This window comes from Oreochromis aureus, linkage group 4, assembly GCF_013358895.1.
Source record: "Oreochromis aureus strain Israel breed Guangdong linkage group 4, ZZ_aureus, whole genome shotgun sequence".
Classification (NCBI taxonomy): Eukaryota; Metazoa; Chordata; class Actinopteri; order Cichliformes; family Cichlidae; genus Oreochromis; species Oreochromis aureus.
The window spans coordinates 18543304-18567191 of NC_052945.1; the positions used below are offsets into that span (position 1 = coordinate 18543304).

The window sequence follows — 23888 nt, forward strand, 5'->3', positions numbered from 1 at the left end:
GACTTTAAATGTTTTGTTTTTGTCTGCATTCATTTATCTGGGAGGGGAAAAGAAGGCAAGAAGTCAAAAATATAGATAGTATTCATTTTTAATTACAATAACATATAAAAAGTAAGAACTTCAATCATTACAGCGTGCGTAGTGTGTTTTCTAAAGCAAGATCTATTTGTTTAAATCCCTCCCATCCAGTTATAGATCCTTTTCTTCTGCCGGGGGACAGTTTTATAACATCTTGCTGCGATGGAAGACGTAGACGGGGTGATGCTGCAGATACAGAGACGTGGACATTCTTGATTGTCTGGCTGGGAGGAATGGTGCACGTTGACTTGTTGCGGAGGAAAAATCCAGATATTATACACATTATTGATAGATTGCTTCAGTTTTTTAAATTCAGCATGCTTCCTTGAAGTAACTCTTAAAGGAGTAGTCTTCACTTTGAATGTCCTCTTAAAGTAAGAAGTCTTACACAGTTGAGGTTGTAAAGTCGTGGGCATTTCAGATTCTAACTACCTGAGGTCTGCATTGGCCCTGGAGAGCGCAACTCAGCAGAAAAGGAAAAAAAGAAAAACAATCAGACGTTCAGTGCAAATATGGCCCCAAGAAATGATATCAACAAACAAAAACAGACAAAACTCTAATTCAAGTCCACTGATTCGGGTTTCAGCTGGAACACTTTATATCCAGGGATTTATATTCATCTCTAACATGTTCTGTGTCATTCCACGTGATACAAATAAGGAACAAAAGAACTTCCTAGAAAAAAAAGCTAATTCTTCAAAGATCTCGAGTGCAATGTGAACTAAGCACAAGATTAACCCACAAAAAAAAAGGGCCAGGCAAAAAAAAAAAAAAACTACATATGCCTTGATTAAATGTGACTTGGCAAAACAAAGGAATCTGCTCAGATCCTCAGATAAAGAGCGAAATCGTCGAAAGAAATCATGACTGATGGAATCGAATGATCACTCAGCATGTAGTGAAGGCACTGACAACAGCTGGACACATGTCAGAGTAGATCCTCAGCTCGCGGATGAAAACAGATTTCTACACATGCCTCTAATAGAAACTCGCGTCGTAAATCATGGTAATATCTACGTCATTTGTCGTATACATATATTTATATAACATAATGGCATAACAGCAATGTGCAATATTAACAAAAGATAAGAGAACAAAATGAAAATCCTGGATTATCTGTGTGTGTGTGTGTGTGTGTGTGTGTGTGCGCGCGCGCATGGGAAGCGTGTGAGAGAGCTGTAGTTTGGTCCCCCTAGCCAAAGGTGGCGCCACAATTGGGACACCTTCTCTGACGCAGTGCAAAGCAGAAGAGGATACCCAAGGGGAAGAAGAAGATGGCACACAGGATCCCCAAGCAAGTGAAGTCATCCTCGAGGACACCAACTCTGTAACACACACACACCAGAAAGCATTAGTGAGGACTATTTGGATGGGAACTCTGTTTATTTATCTACAACATACGTTAGAGCCAAAGCAGTGATTCCAGCCTTTAAAATATTTCATTTATCTTATTAGCCAAGTCTACACCTACGCCTGGATCTGTTTTTTTATCCTCTGTGAGGATTTTCTGATGAGTTCTGACCTTCATCACATGGTTCAAACAACATTTTCCAGAACACTCGTCTCTCTCCAATTACCTCCCGTACAAGCAACGCCTGATGTTTTGAGCTAAACGATCATCAAGAGGAAACTGTTCAGTTGGCGTTTGACCTCATTCTTGAAACAGAAGCTCTTTACTCATCTGGTTCAATATTATAACTAATAAACTCAAAGGAAAATCTTAGAAACAAACAATCAGACAAAAAGTGTCAGATTGCCGTCCCTTATATTAGACTCTTTGATTTATAGCAAGAAAAAAAAGAAGAAACAAAGATTGATAAGCTATAAAAATAGAAGAAACGGGAATGCAGAAGAGCTTTTATCCAGAGTGACAGTAAACAAAGAACTAACCGTGGTCCCGTGACTGCACTACACCGACCAGTGGGGCCAGTAAATCAGCTGGAGGCCCTGCGGCGCGTTCAGCTAGTCTATGAAGAAATGAAAGCAGGTGCTTTCCTGAAGAAGCTTCTCAGAGTCTCAGATTCAGTTAAATAAAACCGACCTTTCTCTCCCTCTCAATTCTGGACCCTGCTGTGACAGTGAACTGTGTTTGACCTTTATATTGCTCCTAAAATAAAGTAACTTGCATTTCTGTTTGACCTATCGTGCGATGCGCCATGTCATGGGTGTTTGCACAACTTATTTGGACACTGGTACCAGGAAACGCGCCCGTCACTGACCCCAGCAACGTGGTCACAAATGCTGACTAAAACTGCGTCAGCATTTTTCAAAGTCTTCCAAATGTCCGACATACTGCTGGCAGACTGAATATGTTTGGTTGTATGTCGCCTTTTAAATGATAAAGTGCCACACAGCTGTGCGTCATTCTGATTTTAGGAAGTGGAGAAACTTTCAATAGAAAGCTAAAAAAAAAAGAGTGAAGAAGAAAATTAGTTATTGTTAAATATTTATGGCATTTTTAGCTACTTTAGTAAGTCGAGTCAATTAACCACGATCTCCTTGAAATACGAATACATTACTTCATATTCCACTAAGTTGCAGAGCTGAGAAAACTGAGAAAAAACACATCAGAACCACTTTTTTATTATTATTTACAATATTCTGATCTGAATTTGATTTGCTAATCATTCAAATGGGTCAGAAACTTAAGAATATATCTATTAAAAGAAATGACTTTGCCTGTTTTTGGAGCTAATGTGAGCTGCTTTCCCTTCAAGATAGCCGCCTCTTTTGGTTGTGCTGCAGTCATTTCTAATGTCAGTCACACGCTGGTTACAGGTTAGTACCCAATTTTATTTTGTTCTCCTTTTTCTAGCGGATTATGTTTAATAAATGTGTGGATCTCACTTCCCGTAACAGGCTGGTGACAACAACTTTCAGAAACCGCTGCGTTCTCATTTTAGTAAGAATTTATAAATAATCCTGTTGAACTTGAGAAATTTAAAACTATACAATTAAGTCCCTAGAAATGAAATACAGTACATTTTATTATTTAAATTCAGAGTCCGTCTCATTTCCATTTGATATTCATGTGAACTGTGTGCTTCAGTCACCTTTGCCTCCATCACATGTCTGAGGCTGAAGTCACCTGACTCTCAGTCACAGTGAAACCGACATAAAACCGTCACCCGCAACTGAAAGTCATATCTTCTTAAAGTTAGATAAGACTTCAGGCCTGATGGAAGATGTGTCAGACTAATGAAAACAGAAATGCAAAATAACTGCACGGCATAAACACGTTTTAAGATGTGCACATTCAGACCATAACTGAGCCTCAAAAGGAACCGTTCTCAGAAACCAGGTTAACCACGGTGAGCACATGACACTCCACGTGCTAATCTGGGGAATAATCAGTGGGCCAGCTGGTTTTTTACTGTCTTCTTCCTCAGTGTACAACTAGGAATCCCATCCAGCAACACACCAGCTTTTATCAGATCTCCATTATCCACGCTCTAACACGTCCATGTCCTCACCTGCAAGCAGGGCAGCCTCCCACCACCACTACAGAGGGTTGGATGATGGCGTAAGTCCCAGGGTAAGGCTGCTGGGATACAGCAGGGGGCATCTGGGCTGCTGGGTAACCTGCAGATTAGAAGAAGCAGGTGGAACAAGTTACATGCAGGTCAGAGGCCGTGTTTATTACCATGAACAACACAATCAGATATTACTGACGTAGACTGCAATAAAACTGCCCTGAGCACAAACAGGAGTGTTAACTGGAGGTCTGCTGATTTCACTCTTCAGCCATATTTACTTTGCAGACCACATCTGCAATTATGCTTGTGTGAGACAATGACCTTTGACACGATACCCAGAATTCTCAGAAGTGTTTGCCATTCAGAGAAAACTGAAGCTTAACTAAATACGCATACACACAGACACGCACACATCACTGATTTATGATAACCGTGCCATAAAGCTTAAAAGACAGACGAGTTTCTCTGTTGAGAAGACCAAAAACATGTGGTTCAGTAAACAGGAAGCTTCATGCAATTACAAGAACTTGATTTAAGCGCAGGATTGCTTCCCCGATGCCGCCCTTATACAATCACAGTCAGGTGATGAGTGCTTGTACTTCATGTACAGCAGTCACGCAGTACAAAGACATACAACAGCATAGCTCCTCCGCTCTAGAAGAATTATTTCTGGATGTCAAAACTTTCACATCTTTAGATGATTTTGATTCCAAATAAATAAAGGAAAAAAATGGATCAATCAAAGGTGATTTGCTGACAGGAAGCTGTGCAGCTCAGTATTTGTTTATTATTAATCCTTTAAATCTGGATATTGTCTAAGTTAAACGAGAGAAAAAAGGTTAATCCATATCTTTTCGCATAGAGCGCATGCGCAACATTGGAGCGCCTTGTGAAGGAAACTGGTTAGTCTTTGACGAAACTCGAAGTCTCTCACGTTTCATGAAAAGTTCCTTTTATACCCAAAAACCTCCGTGGCGCACAAAGGCTTATAGAATATAAAGGCCCCCAAGAGACTTCCTTTAAACATAAACGGAAGTGGGTTAACGTTTTGTTAGTTACTTTACTTTCCGGTGTGCGTTTTAACCGGGGACATGAGCGAAATACATGGGACTACTTGCCTTGACCAGCGGGGTACACGTAGGGCGGCGGGGCCGCAGCGGGGATGGCCCCATAGTTGTGCTGCTGCTGCTGCTGCTGCTGCGGGCCGTAGTCGTAAGCACCCGGGACGGCGTTGTAGGCGGGCGGTCTGTCCTGTAGAAGAGGTTTGCTGTCCACCATCTCGCCCGACGTAACGTGTCCTCAACTTGTCTCGTTGTCTGACCTCAAATCAGCCACACAAACATGCACACAAAGGGGGTCGAAACTGAACTACTTGGCGTTCGTTGCTACGGGAGGTTCGCTGGCACTCAGTGGCGACAAAAACAAAGAAAATACGCTGCGCAAAAATGAAACTTCGTCCCTCTCCATGCGCCAACTTTGTCCCCCGGGCGGCGCAACAACCCCAAACGTCCAGTTCAGAGACGGGAATGATCTGAGTCTGACTGGTAATGGTTAACTCAACTCCATTTCCCCCCTTAAAGTTGGTCCTCTGATACCAAAACAACAGTCATCTGTCATCGCAGCTCAGCAAAACTCAGCTGGAAGTCGGAAAGGCTTTTCCTTTCTGTTCGGATTGTCACAAGAGAAGAATCATGTGATGAGCTGCTGTAGCGCCTCTGCGCAGTGAAAGGCTTCTTAAAGCGACAGTGCATAAAAAAAATAAAAGGCCGTGTGTGTATTGCTGCATGCAGCTCACTGCAGTGTCTGCAGTTTACTGACAGAAAGAGAGCAATTATCTGCTGGTACCAGTTGATATTTGGTGATATTCTGCTATAATTCAGGAATGGTTTGCATCACATTGGCTTTTGTTTCCGTGCCTCAGAGTCTGAGCCAGACCTGTTTACTCTGTGACTTACATAATTGCTGCCCTTATTAGTACCTCGCGTTGCATAATATTGAGTTCACATCTTTAATCAGAGGATAGGAGTGCTGAAGAAACCTAAAGGATCTAGCAAATTCCTGGCAATTGCTTGCAAGGTATAAAGGTATATCAAATCAAAAAATGATTTTGCAAGCCAATTCAATATGGAAGTAGTAAAGAACAGTTTTGAAAATGGGAAATGACTCTGTAACATCTAGTTTCGAATGTGACCATGTGACCATATGCCTGGTAAGCAAAGGGCAATATATTATATGGGAACATCAACTCTTGGGTGATATTTATACTTTTGTTACCCAGTCTGGTGCACACGCCACATTCCTGTGTTATTGTATCAGCACACATATAATAATTTATTGTTATGGTACGGGGTCTATGACCCAGTGTTTTCTAGTTTGTGGGCAGAATGCTGTTTGTTTTTGAATATTTAGTGCTTCTTAGGTTCATGGTTATTTTTACGCCTTTTATTAGGTATGTTTCAGTTAGTCTTCAGCTCTTTGTGATTTTCGAGTTTCTCTCCATCAGTGTCTAGTCTCCTCCTGTGGTTAGTCGGTCTTGTGTTTCACGTTTGTTTTTTCTCTCATCTCAGTGGAAGTTCTCCTTTGTTCATTTCTTTTAGTGTTTCTTTGTACCTCTTATAGAGTTCAGTGTCACAGCAAATGCCTTCCCAAGTTAAATCCCTTGTCTCTGAGTCCTATGTTTGGGTCCTACCTCTGCCTGCTGCACAGTACATCCTTGACATTTATGTAAAGATACATAACAGCTGATTACTTTCTTTTTAATTGGGTTATAATTTGGATTTTAACTCTGCCTGAGTACTTTTATGAACAAGAAGGCTACTTGTGTTTTGTGACCAAGTATGGAAAAAAAAACAAAGGAAGAGTCAATCATAATCAGGGTATGGATGGACCAAATATAAAATAAGCAAGTGTGGGGTCACTGCAGGCCTTTACTTCTTTGAAGTGGATTAGAAATTGACCCCATTAAACAAATAGCTGTGTGTGTGTGTGTGTGTGTGTGTGTGTGTGTGTGTGTGTGTGTGTGTGTGTGTGTGTGTGTGTGTGTGTGTGTGTGTGTTTTTAAATGCATTAATTAAAACATACCAAAGCAAAGCAAACCCTCCTTTCATCTCCGTACCTCCATGAAACTCTTTGCCTATTTGTGTCCATATTCTACAACTCTTAACTGTAGTCCTCTCTGTTTTTCAGTCGTGTCCATCTTCTGGTAACAATGACTTGAGCTGGGAAAGCTGAGAGGCCAGAAGCTTCTGTCTGGTGGTTTCCACATGCGCATTGGATAAACCTCTGTTCTTTCATGGTAAACCTGTGGAAGAGCAAGGCAACATTTTTAAAAACAAAAGACCCAAAGTGCTTTAGAGATGGCCACATTTACTAGTTCCAAAATACATGTAAAGAATGTTGCTACTTTTAATTAATTGTTAATTTATTTATCAGATTGACTCTATGAGTTATTTTCAGGTATGTTTGAATAATAAAGCAGTTCTTTCACACAAACAACAACAGCACATGCACACTTGCACTCACACAAAATGAATGTATTCTTTCTCAGTCTTTCCTACTCATCTTAACATCCCTTAGATTTGTCCTGTGTCTCCTCATAGTGGGCCCAATCCACAGGTTGGGAACCACTGAAGTAATTGAAAGAAAAAAAAGTTTTTCAGTTGGTTGATATTTGTGATATATTACAACCTCAATTCGGTAATGTTTTGAATGTAGAACATCGGCCCTAGGGGACTATTTTTACTCTGGTGTTGGCGGATGTAAAGACTGTCTGTAACACTGACGTTAGATCAGTCCAAAGTTGGTGGCATGGGCAGGAATACTGACACTCTGCAGGTTTGCTTTCCATCCAAAGACGCCACCTGTGTTGTTCAGCATTCTTACAACCAGAAAGGAGGACGTCTCCGAAGTCGTGCTGAGGTGAGCCTGTCCCAGGGTTGGCCATCCCCTTTGTCTAACGAAGCTTCTACTGTTTTCTAAAGCTCAGGTGGATCAAAGTGCGCCTGTCCAAGGTGCTGAGCCAGGGACACCTGGGAATAACTGAGCTGTCCAAGGTCCTCATTGTCCCCACAGGCAGATTTATAGTTCATGCTTTACTAAACGTCACTATTTTTCAATTATTATCATTATTATTATTATTAACCTATCCCATCGGGTTCAAAAGTTAAGTTATTTTTGTTACTCGAGTTTGTGGTGAAATATTCCAAACTGTAACCAAGCTCGCGCTTCAATAATTCATCTGGCGCTGAATAAATTATTAAAAAATGCCCGCTGATCAGCTGCAGCGGTCGGAAAAAAATATATCATGGGCTCCGGTGTTCGACCAATGGGAGAAAGAGATCCCACGCTCCTGCCGAGCTTCAACCAATCATAGCAGCACTTCCTCCATTTCCTGTTGTGGAGTGGGAGCTGCACGGAGGATTCCTGTGGTCCAGAATGTGAATTTAATACTACTGTGTGCATGGATGACTTTATTTGTTCTCCCCAGAGGTGCTGCTGCGTCACGGAGCCTCATGCGTAAGTAACAGTTGGAACGTTTTGGGGGGAGGCTGGACGCCAGCTGACTGCTGCCTGTTCCCTGAGGATGTAAACAGCTTATAGCCGACTTTGCGGCACATCTTAGTAGATATCAACTGTGTTATCATGCTGCATAGCAGGCGTTGCATCCCGTCTGTTGTTAATAACATGGGGGTTTGAATGTGTGCCAGCATGAGCCTCGGGGATGACAGGCATCGGCTGCTGCACCTGATGTCATGACGCGTCTGTGGATATTCCCTTGACAACCGCGGATCGGATACCAATATTCAGGTAGGTTGCTGCGGGAGCCCGTGCAGTGTTTCTGATCCTGGATTTACTGGAGCTCCTGTGCGTGAGTGCGTAAAGCTTTACTGCTGTCTGTCATCCATAACAAGTTCAGCCTGGACAACTGCAGGTTTATAAAAACTCTGATGTGATGAGCTCTTCCTGTTTACTTCTGTTTATAAGAGAGGCAAACAAAAGGGCCCGGCTCAATGGAAAGCCTTGACATGGTATACTGTAGCGGATTAGTGTCAGTCGATAAAGCAAGGGTCAAGCCAGCCAACCAACATAAAAGGAAGACTTCCGGTCAAGCTTTTCAAGATAAAAGTCGACTTCCTCTTTTGTTTGTTTGTTTTTACAGAAGATAAAGTTGAGTTGATTAAGTTGAGTCCATCGCGTTTTTGTTTACCATAGATTTTAATTCTAGCAATCAACGACTGTGCAGCTTTAAATCAGCTGAAAGTCTGCACTGTAAAATTAATGCATTAACTGTTTAGGACACAGCTTTTTATACCCTACATAGTGCACAATTTTCAGAGGCTCAGAAGTAACTGGACAAACTAATAAGGACTGTTTCTTAACACTTGGATGAAAAACCTTTGCAGCCAATGATTGTCTGACCTCCAAATACCTTGTTTCCTCCTGTGAGATGCTCTGGCAGGGCTTTACTGCAGCTTCCTTCAGTCGCTACTGGTTTGTTTGTCTTTCTGCATTTAGTTTTGTCTTCAGTGACCGACAAGCTGCTCTGGTGGGTTGAGGTCAAGTTTATATATTTTTTTTCTTGGGTTGTTTTTCCACTTACGCTAGTAATAATTTGCGCTTTGAAGCACTGCCCTCTTTTCTGGTCTAATCTGGCTTTCTTGTTCAGGTGTGGAACCAGTGTTGTACACCCTGTTTTAAACTGGTTAGACTTTGTTAGATGTTGTGAAGTAGTTTTTCTTTACCATGGAAATAATTCTGTCATCATCCACTTTCTGTGGCCTTTTGGGACTTCTGGTGTTGCTCAGCTGGCCAGTTTTTAAGAATGGACCAGACTGTTGATTTGGGCAATTCTTAAAAGTTTGCTATCACTCTGATAAGTTTATTTTTTTTCTTTTTTCTTGTTTTAATCCATTGTTTAATCTAACTTCTAAACTTGCATCTCTTTGGACCTCATATTGAGATTTCAAATGAACAGCAAGTTCAAATCAGCTCCAGATCTTTTATCTGCTCATGTTTTTCATCTGGCATTGAGCATTGTCTATTTACTACTGGGCCCTTGAAAATGAGGGACTATGTATAAAAATGACTCTAATTCCTTATTTTGTTAAATTCCTTGAATTCAAATAAAAAGTCTGCACTTCAATCACATCTTGATTACTTGATTTAAAATCCACAGTGTTGGTATACAGGGGCAAAACTACAACAAATATATAATTGCCCCAAAACTTATAACCATATAAACCTAAAACTACAGAAAATATGTTAGACACTTATTTGTTTATTCATGAATTTTTTAAAATAAAACACATAATGCAGTCATTTGTGATTTGTGAGGGATGTTTTTCGATGCTATAAGGAGAGAGTTTTACAATATATAAGACACAGCTTGGAATGATGAGTGCTGTCCTCTTGTTCCTGTTCAGGAGCCATCATGCCCATAACACTTCTGTGGGCCGTGGACGTGTACGGCAGAGTGTACAGCCTTTCTACAGCCGGCCAGCGCTGGGAACGTGCTGATGACTCGCTGCTAGAGCTCAAACGTGTCTCTGCAGGGAAGGGGCGCTGCTGGGGCATCGGCTGTGACCACCATGTTTACCTCAACATGATGCCCAGTGAGACCCCGATCCGCTACCGGGAGGAGACCTATGAAAACCAGGTGGGACAAGCTTGTATGTTTGTATGCTGTAAATGGAGATGCTGTTTATGATTAATAATAATTCTGTGTTGCTCTGCGTTTTTTTTAATGTTTGTTTTTTCAGAGGTGGAACCCAGTGGATGGCTTTACTGACACACTGCTGCCCACCGACCGCTGGCCGTGGAGCGATGTGACCGGAATGAATCCCCAGCCGCTCCACAGTTTCCAGCTGCCCTCCCGCAGCTGGGAGTGGGAGGGAGACTGGTATGTGGATCACACCTGTGGAGGAGAACCCAGCCAGACTGGGGTGAGAAATAACTCAGCTCCTCGTGAACACATACAAACCCTTTATTTATATCCTCCTGTCTTTCCTCTGTTCTTCTGTTTCTCACAATATTTAATTCATATTTAAAACAAATACTTCCAGTTTTAATCACACACTGACTACCTTGAACTCTGCAGGGCTGGGAGTATGCTGTTGACTTCCCAGCCAACTTCTCCCCAGACAAAAAGTGGAATTCTTGTGTTCGTCGTAGACGTTGGATCCGCTACAGAAGATACATAGCACAAGGCACTTGGGCAAAGGTTTCAAAAGTCTCCATTTATTCTGTATTTCTATATGATCATGTTACATTCACTATGAGACAAAGCAAAAGAATTACCACAGTAGCCTCCTCTTCCTCTGCAGATCCCCTTGGACAATCCCAGGAAACCTCCACTGCCGCTCTGTGACATCAGCTGTGGTGGCTGGGAGATGAGCGACCAGTCTGGAAGGTATCCCTACCTCTGGAGTGTATCTCAACAGGGACAGGTGAGCAATGTGTGTGTAAGACCCATTTACTGTAATCATAATAAATGTGTATTAAAATGAATAACCATACCATAAAATTAAAAAAAGAGGCTACGACTGTGCAGAAAGTTCCTGAAAAGTTATAAAAAGCTATAAAAACATCCTGCTGTTGTTCAGGGAAGTATAAAACTTCTCCACCAACAATGTCAATACAGTGCTGTGGAAGCTTTAATCAAGCACATTCACAAACACATTTAAATCTCGTGAGATCAAACAATGCATTAATGATGCATTCTGTTGCAACAGGATGCTCTCATGCTGAGCGCAGGCCCGTTCTAAGGTTTAGCCACAAGAGGGCAGCATGACTTCATATAGTTTCATATAGTCCTTGACCATAAGGCTTCTCGTGAACCAGCTAAATCGTGACTAACTTGATGATTAATCCACTTAAATTTGATGCTCTGTTGTCTAGCCCAGAATGAGCTCAGCCACCTAACATGGTATGGATCTATCTTTTTAAATGGAGGGGTGTGTCAGATGATGATCTGCTGATGTTACCTTTACCCTGCAGGTGTGGTTCAGAGAGGGTATCCACCCTCGTGTGCCAGAAGGCACCAGCTGGGAAGAAGTTGAAGTGCCCAAGGAGGTGGCTCAGATATCAGCTGGTCCTGGAGACCTGCTGTGGGCTTTACTCTGGGATGGGAACCTGCTGGCACGAACTGGCCTGAGCCTGGACAGTCCCACTGGTGAGCTTCGATTGTAGCTCACATTTACTCAACAATTCTCCATTACGTCTCACTCTGGTCCCCTTTTCCTTACTTCAACAATGTCTCATACAGGATCACTCAGTGATTTTGGGACTCTTTCAGTTAGGAATCATTATGTAGCTGCTCTGAAAGTCATTATTAATGCAGTTTAAATGCTATGATCATTTTTTTAATAGTATTATAACACAGTCCCACTGATTAATGACACATCTAGAAAGTATCTAGTGAAATTCATTGCATTTCCAACTGTTGGTCTTAGTAAATATACAACATGTGATATTGTCATACTCCAGTAAGGTCGGTATCAAAAGTAAAGGATTAAAGACATAAAAGTGGCAAACATATTTTTAAAAAACCTTAAAAATATGAGTGTGTATCGAATTAGGAAGACTCGCTCCCTTTTAAAGATAAAAATCAGCAGCACATCTGGTTTGTTCATGTTTAGATGCTTTGAGAACTCAACAGAAAGCTTCTCAGTAATGACGGCGTCCTAATTATGAGGAAGACTCGCCTTTGTGCTGCGTTTGTAAAGCATTTTCTTCTTCTTCTGTCAGGCACGTCGTGGCTCGAGGTGGAATCACCGGGAAAGGAAATTGAAGCGCTTCACGTGGCTGTAGGAGTCAGTGTGGTCTGGGTGGTCACTAAGGACTACAAGGTGGGTTATTAGTCAGTTGCAGTGATGTTAGGGCATTGTAGCCTACGGACAGTGTCACTGCAATTTTCTTGAGACTGAAATGAAACAAATGCTTTGCTTTAAAAACAAGTAAACTGTATTACTGTATTACTGCTACTGCACTAAAATAATTTTTTGAGTAACGACCCCAACATCGGTGCGTGAATCCAGGTGTGGTTCAGGCGTGGCGTGAACTCCCACAACCCCTGTGGCTCTGGCTGGATCAGCATCGGAGGGGAGATGATGATGGTGGACGTAGGACTGAATGACCAGGTTAGGAGAGCTTAGAGCTTAAACCGGATCATCAGGTTAAATAAACAGCTAAACGAGTCAACTTTATAATATAATACTGCTTATATGAAAAGATATTCCTCAAATGCTTAGAACTTGGATTTAATAGGTTAGCTGTTGCCACTGAAGTGGGTGAAATGTAACTATTAAGGATAAGATTTTACTTGAACTTTCTTGCTGCTTGGGTCTTTTAAACTCCACTGCTGATGGTGCCTGCTCTGCACAGCTTCTGTACTTCTGACTGCTACCACCTCTGTCTGCTTCACATTACTGACACTCTGGATCTGGTTTCACGACAAACCAGGTCAGGTCTGAGGGTGAGGCAGAAAGCCTTCGCTCCTGTGCCTCACTGCTGAAGACTTTGCTAGCTCTGCAAACCCATATCTCGCACCTCCTCCCTTTCAGTCTCACCCATGTCCCCCTCCTTCTCTTGCCTGTAGTCCTGCACTGTAACAAGAGTACAGCCAGACGTTCCAGCCAATGTCCCAGCAGGCCCAGCCTTATATATCCCCAGACTATATTCCTACTCGCCTCACATAGGGGGAGACTCCCTAATTAGAAGCTGGCCAAGCCATCGTCATCGTATCCCATATTTCATATTTCAGGGTTGCAACTATGGGAATGGCTTGTGTGAGGTGGCAGGAGCCAGTGTTACAGTATATAGCCTTATAAAGTAGTACTTGCCTGTGTCCTAGAGCTTCTGATGTGTTATTGAGGAGTGAATATTTTCCTGCGATTACTGAGAGTGAAAACTATTTAATAACTCAATAAGTAAATATTGCATGTACATCAATGGCCGTCTTTTATTTTTTATGTTACACCATTTGTTTAGTTTTTTTTCTCTGTTCTTCTGTTAGGTGTGGGCGGTTGGTGAGGACCGCGGCCTGTATTTTAGAATAGGTGTCACCCCATCTGAACCAAGTGGAAATGGCTGGATCCCTGTTTCTGCCCAATGGGGCAATAGTAAAGAGGTTATCCCCCCCAGGTGTGCATAAATAAATTAACTGCATAATTTAATTGGCAAGTACAGTGCACATTCAAGCTTAATATTGCGTGTGTGTTTGCATGTGTGTTGTTTAACAGGGATGACTGTGAGTTCGACGGGCAGTTGACTGAGGCATCACAGGGCTCCGTTCTGAGCTGCACTGATTCAGACTCAGAGTTGGGTCCTGCCGACCCTCAAAACAGCACTTCTAACACCCCCGTCTTAGAGGCAGAAGCGCCCTCTGTAGTCCCCTTAGGGGGCTCTGACTCACCTACGCCTCCACAGGAAAAAGAAGATGCTCCTTTAGCCCCCCAAACGAATGCCCCCAAGCCTTTTATTCCTGCCAGTGACAGCTTCATCAACAGCCTGGTGTCCGATCGTGACAGAACCTCCACGCTGCAACCGTCCATCACAGAGATGCCGCAGGAAGAGCGTGAGGAGCCACCTCCGGCCCCAGTACTCCAAACCCCTGATGCCGGAGGGCACGATGTCCCCTGGATGAACGTGGACCTGGAGGGGGCAGAGGCGGCTCGAGGTGCACAAGCGGCAGGGCCCTCAGCGGGCGATGGCAGTGCGGCTGCCACTTATGCCCTGGGGACTCTGGAGAGCTCTCGGGGAGTGGGGGAAGAGGAAGGACCAGTGTGGGCTTGGATTACCGGTGGAGGTTGCGACGTGGATGCGAGTTCACAGATTAGCTGGCTTAGTCCTGCAGGTATATGGACAACCAGTCACAATACTTACATTGTGATATTGTGTTTTTGCTCCATTTTATGTCTCTGAATGATTGTGTGAGCTGTATCTCTGTCCGTCAGGTCCTCTCACCACCTCTCTGTCACTGACTCCAGTCCAGTCAGCCGCCTGGAGCAAACAGCCACAGCAGCAGGAACACAGAGAGGAGATCAGCAAGAAACCGCTGGAGAGAAGCAACGTAAGACAGCTTATATTTGGCATGTCTCTTAACATGTTCCTCCGTGTCTACATCTGTGCCTCCTTTTCTCTCATCAGTCGGTGTGGGTGCGTAAGGGCACACTGCGCTGGTGGAGAGACTGGAAACCTCAGCGCTGGATTGATGTGGCCGTTGCTCTCGAGCAGTCCACCAAGTCAGATGGCAGAAAGGACAGCATTTTCTTTGTTTACTACACACAGTATGATGAAAAGAAGGTCGGTTGTGTTAAGCTGCAACCAGTTAAAGTCTCATAGGAAGTGACAGAAAGCAGAGATAGATGTCTCTTGGTCACTCTCTCTTCATTCTCTGTGTCTCAGTACCTTCATGTGTTTATAAATGAAGTGACGGCGCTGGTTCCGGTGCTCAGGGACTGCCACTATGCCTTTGCTGTGTACACAGCCGAAAGGACCAAACAGAGGTGGCCTCTGGTCCTGGCAGCACAAAGCGAAAAGGATATGAGTGATTGGGTAACAGCTTTATGCATCATTAAGCAGTTTGACAGTTGTTCCCATCTTTATTTTTCAGTGAAGCTGATCAGATTCTCCATTGTTTCCGGATCTGCTTTGTGTCTTCAGTTGTGCCTGTTGTCTGACTGTTGCTGTGAGTGTCGAGGGATCACAGGTCCCCCCTCCAGACAGGCCCTGTGGTCCACCACATCAAAGGGAGACATCATGGTCCACGAGCCATCCCTCTCGCTGGAGGCCCCTGCGCATGCCATGGCCTGTGACCTCATGTGAGAATGATACCGAGTAGTGGATTCTGTCTGCTTTTTCATGTCTTTTCATTCTTTCTCACTGTCTTGACCTGGTTTCTCATCACTCTGTTTTTATTTTAAATCACTGCCTCACTAACATGCTAACGTACATTGCTGTCTGGTTAAAGTGGGTAGCATTTGAGCAGCTAATCACTTTCAGTCTGTGCTAACTATACTGGAGCTAACACTGGGTGCTTCCGCTGTATGGTGCTGCAGGTTTTGGCGCCAGATCCACGGCCACCTGCGCTGTGTAGAGTCTAACAGTCTGGGGCTGGTGTGGGGCATCGGGTGGGACGGCACCGCCTGGGTCTACAGTGGGCGCTGTGAGCAACAGCCCAACCCGGGTAAACATGTTGTGTAGACGATTACCCATGTCCCCACACCTATACAAGGAGTACTTCAAAATAAAGACATGTTCTTATTTAGCAAAGCCAAACCTTTTCCAGCTAACTGATTGTTACCAAATAAATAAAATACTAACATGCAAATATCTAAAAAAAAAAAAAAAACAGTCTACTCTTTTCTTGCTAGCATGTTCTAGTTTGATGTGCAACTACTTGAGCATAGTTTAAAGTCTCTTCCATCTGTTGCTACTGTAGAAGCACACACAGATACACATGCATAAATATTCGTTCCCTTACTTGCATGAAACTTTAATATGTGTCTTCGTTTCTGCAGGAGGTGCCGTTCAGATGCACCAGCAGACCGACGTCAGGAGTGTGCATGTGTATGAGAATCAAAGATGGAACCCTATGACTGGATATACAGACAAGTAGGGTTGTCCCCCGACACACACACCCCACCCCATCTTTTACAGTTTTTAAGTCTTTGCACTTTATTTTACAGTTTTTCTCGATTGCTAAAACACATTTCTTGAAACTACGCCTCATATCCGCACAACAGTAAACACAAATCCATAACATCTCACTCAATTCCCCAAACATCCTATTTCCAGGTCAAAATGAAGCTCTACACCCAAAACTATTCACTCCTGCTGAAAAACCGAACTTTGCCCTCAGACATCAAACACAAGCCCTCAAAAACACACACACTACAACAGAGTTTTGCACACTGGTACAATTAATTCAAAACAATAGTTCCAAAACAATTAGGTTGCTTATGGTTCTCCCTTCAAAACCCTTGTCACATGATAAACACAAAAGACGCAACCAATGTATGTACAGTGGCACATTGTCATTCATGTACTATACAGTACAACACACACCAGAAACATTATCCCACCACAGCATCTTGTCTTTGGTCTGGGTCAGGCCAGAGAATCTCATCCACATCACAGGCTATATTGGCCCCAGCCAGGCAGCGGGGTAAAATCCTCTTGCATGCCTGATCCACCCCTGGCATGCATCTACTGATATGTCTAGGCAGGCCTCTTCCATGGCCTGAAGGAGGTGAACACGGACATAAGGTTCTCGGTCATACACTTTCCACCGCCATGCCGAAAATAACTCCTCTATCGGGTTTAGAAAGGGGAGTATGCAGGCAGAAAGATATTAGAAAACCTTGGGTTATTGGTAAACCAGTCACGAACCAGAGCAGCGCGATGGAAGCTGACGTTATCCCACACAACAACGTAGTGAGGCTGCTCTGGCTGTGCTGGTTCCCTGTAGTCCAGCTGGAACATATGTTGTCTTAAACCATCAAGAAAAGCAAGGAGAAGCATAGTGTTATAGGGTCCTAGTACGGCATGGCGGTGGAGTACCCCTCGTTGGCTGATGGCTGCGCACATAGTGACATTCCCCCACGCTGACCAGGGACATTTACAATAGCCCGATGGCCAATTATGTTCCTCCCCTTTTCCTTCTTTTGGTCAGGTTAAAACCTGCCTCATCCACAAAGATCATTTCATGGGGAACAGGCCGTCCTTCAATCTCAAAGATTCTCTGCAAAACACATAACACAGTAGAGTCAATCGGTACCCTGAACCAAAGTTCAAGAGTGCTGAAATGGCAGCATAAACTGCCATGCTGTGATGGTACACAATACCTTATACAGTATCAAAACTCATACCTGAACATATTCCCACACGTTAGTTTTTCACTCTGTCAGAGTTTCGTTCGAAAGGGACTCGGTATGCCTGTTTCATCCGAATTGATTCTTTCGGAGGATGCGGTCAATTGTGGAGAGGCTGATGGCATTTATGCCTCGAAAAAAGATGATCATCCTCAATCACTCTCCTTTGAATCTCTTGCAGGCGGATTACATTATTTGCAATTACCATGTTTACAAGTTCCTCTCTTGCTCCTCCGACAAAAGCCTTAACCTGCCTCCACCAGGTGGTCGTCTCTGTGTCCTACAAAAATAGAAGCACTCATTACTGTAACTGTCACACATTCATTTTACAGGAAAATAATGGAAACATACTGAAACTCAAGACACATAAATTCAGTAACTTAAACGTTACTGTACAAAGCAGTCTTACTGCAAGTACACCTACCTGTTTTCCTCCCTGAAGGTTCTGATGATGGAGGCAACAGTGAAGTGACTCAAATTTGGTTGTACTCGTTGCCCAGCCTCCCTCATAGTCATCCCATGGACAAGGACATGGTCAACTAAAGTAGCTCAATTTCATCCGAGACTGACTGTCTTCGTGCCCTTGCTCTTCCCTTCCTTGTCGCCGCGTTCTCCACCTCCACCTCCTTCACCACCTCCTCCTCCTCTTCCACCACGTCCTCCTCCTTCACCACGTCCTCTTTCTCCACCACGTCCTCCTCCTTCACCACGTCCTCTTTCTCCACCACGTCCTCCTCTTTCACCACGTCCTCTTTCTCCACCACGTCCTCCTCTTTCACCATGTCCTCTTTCTCCACCACGTCCTCCTCTTTCACCACGTCCTCTTTCTCCACCACGTCCTCCTCCTTCACCACGTCCTCTTTCTCCACCACGTCCTCCTCTTTCACCACGTCCTCTTTCTCCACCACGTCCTCCTCTTTCACCACGTCCTCTTTCTCCACCACGTCCTCCTCCTTCACCACGCCCTCTTTCTCCACCACGTCCTCTTCCTTTGCATCTCTTTGGATCCATTGTTTCAAACCTGAATGAGCTGACTTTGGCCCTTTTATCTATCCATCGCAGGTTCTGATTGGTGTGTGCTAAATTTTGACTCCTAGTGTTTCCACCTGGTTAATTGTGTGCTAATTGGGCTCAAGCTATGCTGACTTAAGTTAACATTATTGCATGCTAGTGCTTTCTACATGACTACATGGTGTAAGCACTGTAAAATGTAGGGATTTGTGTGTAGAGTTTTGCAGTACCAGTTCACCAAATTTGAGTCATGTGTCAAAGCAGGGAATAGTGTTTATAGTTCAGGGAAATGGGTGAGCTTTTTGACCAATAGCGTTTATGGTTTTGAAATTTTAGTTTAGAGGCCTGGTTATAGTGTTTAAGCAATCGAGAAAAACTGTAAGCTTTGCAGCTGTTCTCGCCACCTTACACCATTCCTTTGTGATTTACTCCTCCAGAGGGCTTCCTACAGACCGCCCTATGTGGAGCGATGAAAGCGGCCTGAAGGAGTGCATCAAAGGCAGCACATACCCGCCCTCCCCTCAGTGGTCCTGGGTAGGTAGAATCCGAGGGATTGGTTCCTCCGAAATTCCTGCATCATATTCATCTTTTTGTTTCACTGGCATTCTCTGCCATGAATGTTTGTTTCAGGTGTCAGAGTGGGCCGTGGACTACAGCGTCCCCGGAGGAACGGACAAAGAAGGCTGGCAGTACGCTGCAGACTTTCCCACGTATGTAAGCTTTTTTATTTGTTTTTATTAGGGTGTCTCAAAAGAAGTCTTTCCTTTTGATTGACTCATCTGTTTTCTACAGGACGTTTCATGGACACAAAACGATTAAAGACTTTGTTAGACGCAGAAGATGGACTAGGTGAGCACACTTCTCATCGCTGGGATTTTGTAGCGCTCAGTTTTTGCAGCATCTTGACAATAACATATCCACACGCAGAAAGTGTAAGATCACATTGCAAGCTCCATGGAAGCAGGTCCCACCCATCCGCCTGAGTGACATCTCACTGATGCCATGCCTGGCCCAGAGCAAAATGGAGCAGGTCCCTGTCTGGGCCCTCAGTGACAAGGGAGATGTCCTGTGTCGGTTGGGAGTCAGCCTCCAAAACCCTGCGGTGAGAAACGTGCTGAGGATCTGTTTTATAGGTAGTCACTTCACACTTCTAACCATCTCTAACCTCACTGGGTCTGACAACATAGGGCAGTTCGTGGCTCCATGTGGGCACCGACCAGCCCTTTAAGTCCATCTCTATCGGTGGAGCCAATCAGGTATGGGCCATTGCCAAGGATGGAGCTGTCTTCTACAGAGGATCAGTATCCCCACAAAACCCTGCAGGTCAGTTAAATTTATAAATCTCATAATGAATCATATATATACAAGTCATAAAGTTATAATGTGTTCTGGAGGAAAAGAGAATAAAGTTAAATGATTTATGATGTGAGTGCATGCATCGACTAATATAACCAGTGAGAAACCAAAGAGAGACAGACTTTGTCCATTTTACAAGAGCTTTTGTCTGTCTGCAGGAGAGTGCTGGTACCACATCCCCTCCCCCCTGAGACAGACCCTCAGACAGCTCTCTGTTGGGCGGACCTCTGTCTTTGCTGTGGATGAAAACAGTGAGTAATGTTAAATTTTATTGGACCAATGTCTATTAAAATGCGAGAACATGAGTTAAATGGCAATACCTTCTGTTAATGTCATTTAGGTAACCTGTGGTACAGACAGGGCCTCACGCCCAGCTACCCACAGGGCTCCGCCTGGGAGCTCATCTCCAACAATGTCACCAAGGTTTCTGTGGGGCCGCTGGACCAGGTCAGTGTTACCACAGTTTACAGAAGCAAACAAGCAGTAATGGATTAAAAGTAAAACAGAATCTGAAAAGAATAACAAAATAAACTGCATTTATAGTAAAACTGGAGTTAATTTGAATTCTCTTAATGCTTTTAACTTTACATAATAGCAGACCTGTTGCATTCATATCACCCAGTTGCCCATCTAAACAGATGCGTTTTTAGCATTCAGTTACCAAAGTCTGAAAAACCCATCACCCCAGAGACTTAGCTGAGTGTAATAAACACTAAATAAAACTTGTCCCAGACACTCAAGCAAACGCTTAAAACAAGAAGTCTATCCATCAATAACTACATTTCCACGTTGTAAGGCTGGAGTTTGTGTCAGCGATGCTGTTTTCTCCAGGTGTGGATCATAGCAGATGGAGTTCCAGGTTTCCCTGCCGAGACTCCCGGAGCCGTCTGCCACAGGACGAGTGTGGGACCCATGCAGCCCAAGGGCCTGTCCTGGGACTATGGGATAGGGGTGAGCTCCTGGTTGATACCTGTTGCAAAAACTGTTCCCATTTCTTCAGTTGAAACTGAAAGATGCCAAAGATAGCATAATATTGTATCCTAGCACCAAAAGAATGATTTCCAAAAAGCTATTATCACAGCATAGTGTGCAGTGTGTCCCTAAATACTTGGAGGAAACTAGGACTCCTGTGGTAAGAAACAGTAAAAAAAATCCAGCAAAACTCTGACACAGGACATGTGAGATGCATCCAGCCCCTTCAGCTGATCAGTCTACTGTTCACTGAAGCCTGATCAGGAGTGATCTCAGTAGAAGGATGGATTTTTCAACAATTTTCATCAGCTGATCGATACTCATGCGGTGCTGTAGTGAAGAAACAACCAAAAGGGTGACTTTCAAATATTTTTTAACCTCAATGTAGCTCTGTGAAATCAGACGGAGGGAAAGTGGCTCTCATAAGAGAGCATAAACCACTCAAGCTTGATTAATAGTACTGTGATAAATCTACGCTGTAGGTATGATGGCCTATAAAAATAAAATGCAGAGTAAACACAGTGTAATGATTAGCAGAGGGGTAATAGCTCTGTCAAACAATGTTTAACAGAGCTCATGCAACAGCCAGTATTTTGCCAGTGTAAATTAAATCTTATCCCCTATTTATTAGCTCACAGTGCAAGATGATCAGCTCAGGTTCACTCGTGCTGGCAGACACACTGATGGAGAAGTATATTCTGTATGCAAACAGTGATGTTGAGGCACAAGCTTTAGGCAGGGCCATCACGTTCTCCTTACTTAAATTGAAGAATTCAGGCTATTGGCAAAAGGCACCTTTCAAACTTAGCGTTAAGATTTGAAGTAAAGCCCTTCTTTAATTGTCTGATAATTAGGTTCAAATTTACTGCACTTTAAAAACCAGCAAAATATATACAGTCATATGAAGTGACACCTGCTTTCAGTTCTAAAGTTTTACATATCCACAATATAAAAAAATCTATCTGGTAGATACAAGGTTTTAAAATAAGGTAAATACAACAACAAATTACACCATGTCTTTATTTATTTAACAAAAACTAAACCAAAATGCAGAAGAACTCTGGAAAAGTCCAACTTTACCTCTTTCATAGGAATCAAGTGCGTAAGTAGCAGCCAGGTGCTGCTAATCACATGCAATCACATGCACATTAAGCTTTTTCTAGTATTTCTTATTATTTGCGTGTGTTTGACTTCCAGGGAGGATGGGAGCACATCAGTGTGAGGGGGAACTCCGCAGAGGCTCCTCGAGGCCCTCACCCTCCTCTCGCCGGCCCATCGCGCAGCCCGATCCACCCGCAGCGCCCGACTCAAGCGAACGGCAGCGCCACAAGCGTGTAGCTCTCTTTCTCTCTCCCGTTTCCTTCTCGTCCTTTTTCCTCAGCCCTGTTTGTGCCTGGATCTATACATAGTATCTCTCCTCAGACCATTTCAATGAACTCCTATCCCTTGGTATAAAGGGACATGCACAATCACACCCATGGGTTTGGACTGGCTGGATTTGAAACTTGATCGATGGATGAATGTTACTCGCTGGCTTGTTTCCCAGGCAGAAATCATGTCAGTATTCAGTGATGACAAAACAGAGAAAAAAGTGAGCGCATGTTGTGGCTCTTACTAAGCTTTGGCTACTGGATGTCACAGGATCTAGCAATAGCTTTTAATTCTTCTCCACAGCAGCCTGATAAAACCTAAGAAGGTGGGATACGATGAAGGGCTAAGGCTTGGTTACCAAATGAACTTCAAACAATCCCAGAGTAGCCTAAGCTGTTATCGGTTTGTAGACTCTTGTTCTGTTTGTTTTTGTGTTTTGAGTTGCCTGTCATGTACATTTGCATGTGTTATCATTTATTTATGATGCGTTTGTTGAGTTGTGTTTCTCCATTTATTTTGGACCATTACATGTTTGCAATGGAGTGTATTTTTGGCTGCTGATATTTTCAAAATGACTGGCAAAAAAATTTGATACACTCACTCTGTGTGGGAAAAATATATTTCTTTTTACTGCCAGGCAATACCTTTCTATCCTTCTGCAATAAAATGAGAAGCTCTTCCTGTTGATATACATATACATACACATCTAGATAACCGCTATGACCGTAACACCACAGCAGGTCTGAATATCACCACGGCTGGACATTCATCTTACAAGGGCATTGAAATGTGAAATAAACGTCTGGAAATACCGTTTTGTGGTTTGACATCATTTCACAGGAGCTGGCTTTGGAAGTTTGACCCTGGGTTTATAAACTCATTCACCTTTCCACATGTCTTTGCTATTTTATATGCTTTTTTATGCACTGTTTCTCATCCACTGAAGAATTTCATATATTGTTACACAGGTGTGCACAGGATGTTTCCTGAATTCCTCCCTCTATATGTGCATTTAGGTTAACGCGCCGTATTTTTGTAAAGTTACACAAGTGCTGAAACTAGCTGTGAAAAAAAAAATTCTTTAGACAATCAAAAATGTTAAAGTGAGCGATTAGAGGCAAAAACTGTCTGCTGTGAAGTCCTGCAGACGTATCAGACTGCAGTGAATCTCAAAAATCCGAGACACAATCTGCAGTTTTGATTGGAGGCGGATGTTTCAGCTGCAGCACAAATCCGCTGACCTTCCAGCACTGATCACAGGATGTTCCTGCATTAAAAAAAGACCTTTGTCATTTTAATCTGCTCTGAACCGAGTATATTTGAAAGAATCTGGGATCTTATGTTTTAGTCTATAATCCCAAAATAGATGCACACACACACAAAAGTATTTTTGCTCTAAACTTCAAAAGGCTACTCCATGTGGGATGTTGAAAATGTAATACAGCAGTGTGTATTACTTCTTCATCCCCCAGCTTAAACTGGGGCTGGCTCTAAAGAAAAGTAGGACCCTGTGCAGCAAGAACACTGATCCGTCTGTAGTTTGAGAAAAATCAGCTGACAGCTTCATTAAACAGTCACAGAAAGCAGAACTGTTCTGGTTCTTGAAGGGAGTGGTTCTCACTGCAGTGGGAAATCCTGCGTTTTTCTGCATTTTTTTTGCATGGAATAACACGGAAGGCCATAATCGGACAAAGGTTGATAGTCCACCACTATATTTTCAGCTTTACAGTTTACACCTGTGCTAACACAATGA

The 23888-nt window shown here is 43.3% G+C and overlaps 2 protein-coding genes across 3 annotated transcripts; one reads left to right on the forward strand and one right to left on the reverse strand.

The window, feature by feature from the left end:
- Window positions 1–72: 72 nt before the first annotated feature.
- On the reverse strand, window positions 73–5280 carry bri3 (brain protein I3). Its single transcript, XM_031730102.2, has 3 exons — window positions 4673–5280; window positions 3552–3660; window positions 73–1403 (listed from the first exon to the last, which is right to left on the reverse strand). Exons 1-3 carry the CDS (start codon window positions 4830–4832, stop codon window positions 1271–1273), a joined length of 402 nt encoding a protein of 133 aa, XP_031585962.1. The 5' UTR covers window positions 4833–5280; the 3' UTR covers window positions 73–1270.
- Window positions 5281–7946: 2666 nt separating this feature from the next.
- Window positions 7947–22936, forward strand: tecpr1b (tectonin beta-propeller repeat containing 1b). Of its 2 annotated transcripts, XM_039610582.1 has the most exons (26): window positions 7947–8069; window positions 8261–8360; window positions 9977–10209; window positions 10313–10495; window positions 10651–10773; window positions 10877–10999; window positions 11550–11724; window positions 12300–12400; window positions 12590–12691; window positions 13567–13694; window positions 13793–14406; window positions 14507–14622; window positions 14700–14855; window positions 14958–15107; window positions 15216–15373; window positions 15611–15738; window positions 16073–16166; window positions 18874–18970; window positions 19067–19146; window positions 19229–19285; window positions 19364–19538; window positions 19624–19759; window positions 19951–20043; window positions 20133–20239; window positions 20624–20743; window positions 21962–22936. In XM_039610582.1, exons 3-26 carry the CDS (start codon window positions 9985–9987, stop codon window positions 22100–22102), a joined length of 3582 nt encoding a protein of 1193 aa, XP_039466516.1. In that variant the 5' UTR covers window positions 7947–8069; window positions 8261–8360; window positions 9977–9984; the 3' UTR covers window positions 22103–22936. The 2 variants fall into 2 exon arrangements, with proteins under 2 accessions (XP_039466516.1, XP_031585960.2); XM_031730100.2 differs by having other exon boundaries at window positions 7958–8360.
- The last annotated feature ends 952 nt before the right edge of the window (window positions 22937–23888 follow it).

What these genes read in the sequence shown, in the direction of transcription:
- bri3 (XM_031730102.2), bottom strand. Translation starts at nt 4,832, where the DNA reads ATGGTGGACAGCAAACCTCTTCTACAGGACAGACCGCCCGCCTACAAC. An exon ending in CGTGTACCCCGCTGGTCAAG is followed by an intron (nt 3,661 to 4,672) that starts GCAAGTAGTCCC and finishes TCTAATCTGCAG; the next exon opens with GTTACCCAGCAGCCCAGATG. An exon ending in GGAGGCTGCCCTGCTTGCAG is followed by an intron (nt 1,404 to 3,551) that starts GTGAGGACATGG and finishes TGTGTGTTACAG; the next exon opens with AGTTGGTGTCCTCGAGGATG.
- tecpr1b (XM_039610582.1), top strand. Translation starts at nt 9,985, where the DNA reads ATGCCCATAACACTTCTGTGGGCCGTGGACGTGTACGGCAGAGTGTAC. An exon ending in GCCATGGCCTGTGACCTCAT is followed by an intron (nt 15,374 to 15,610) that starts GTGAGAATGATA and finishes ATGGTGCTGCAG; the next exon opens with GTTTTGGCGCCAGATCCACG. An exon ending in ATGACTGGATATACAGACAA is followed by an intron (nt 16,167 to 18,873) that starts GTAGGGTTGTCC and finishes TTACTCCTCCAG; the next exon opens with AGGGCTTCCTACAGACCGCC.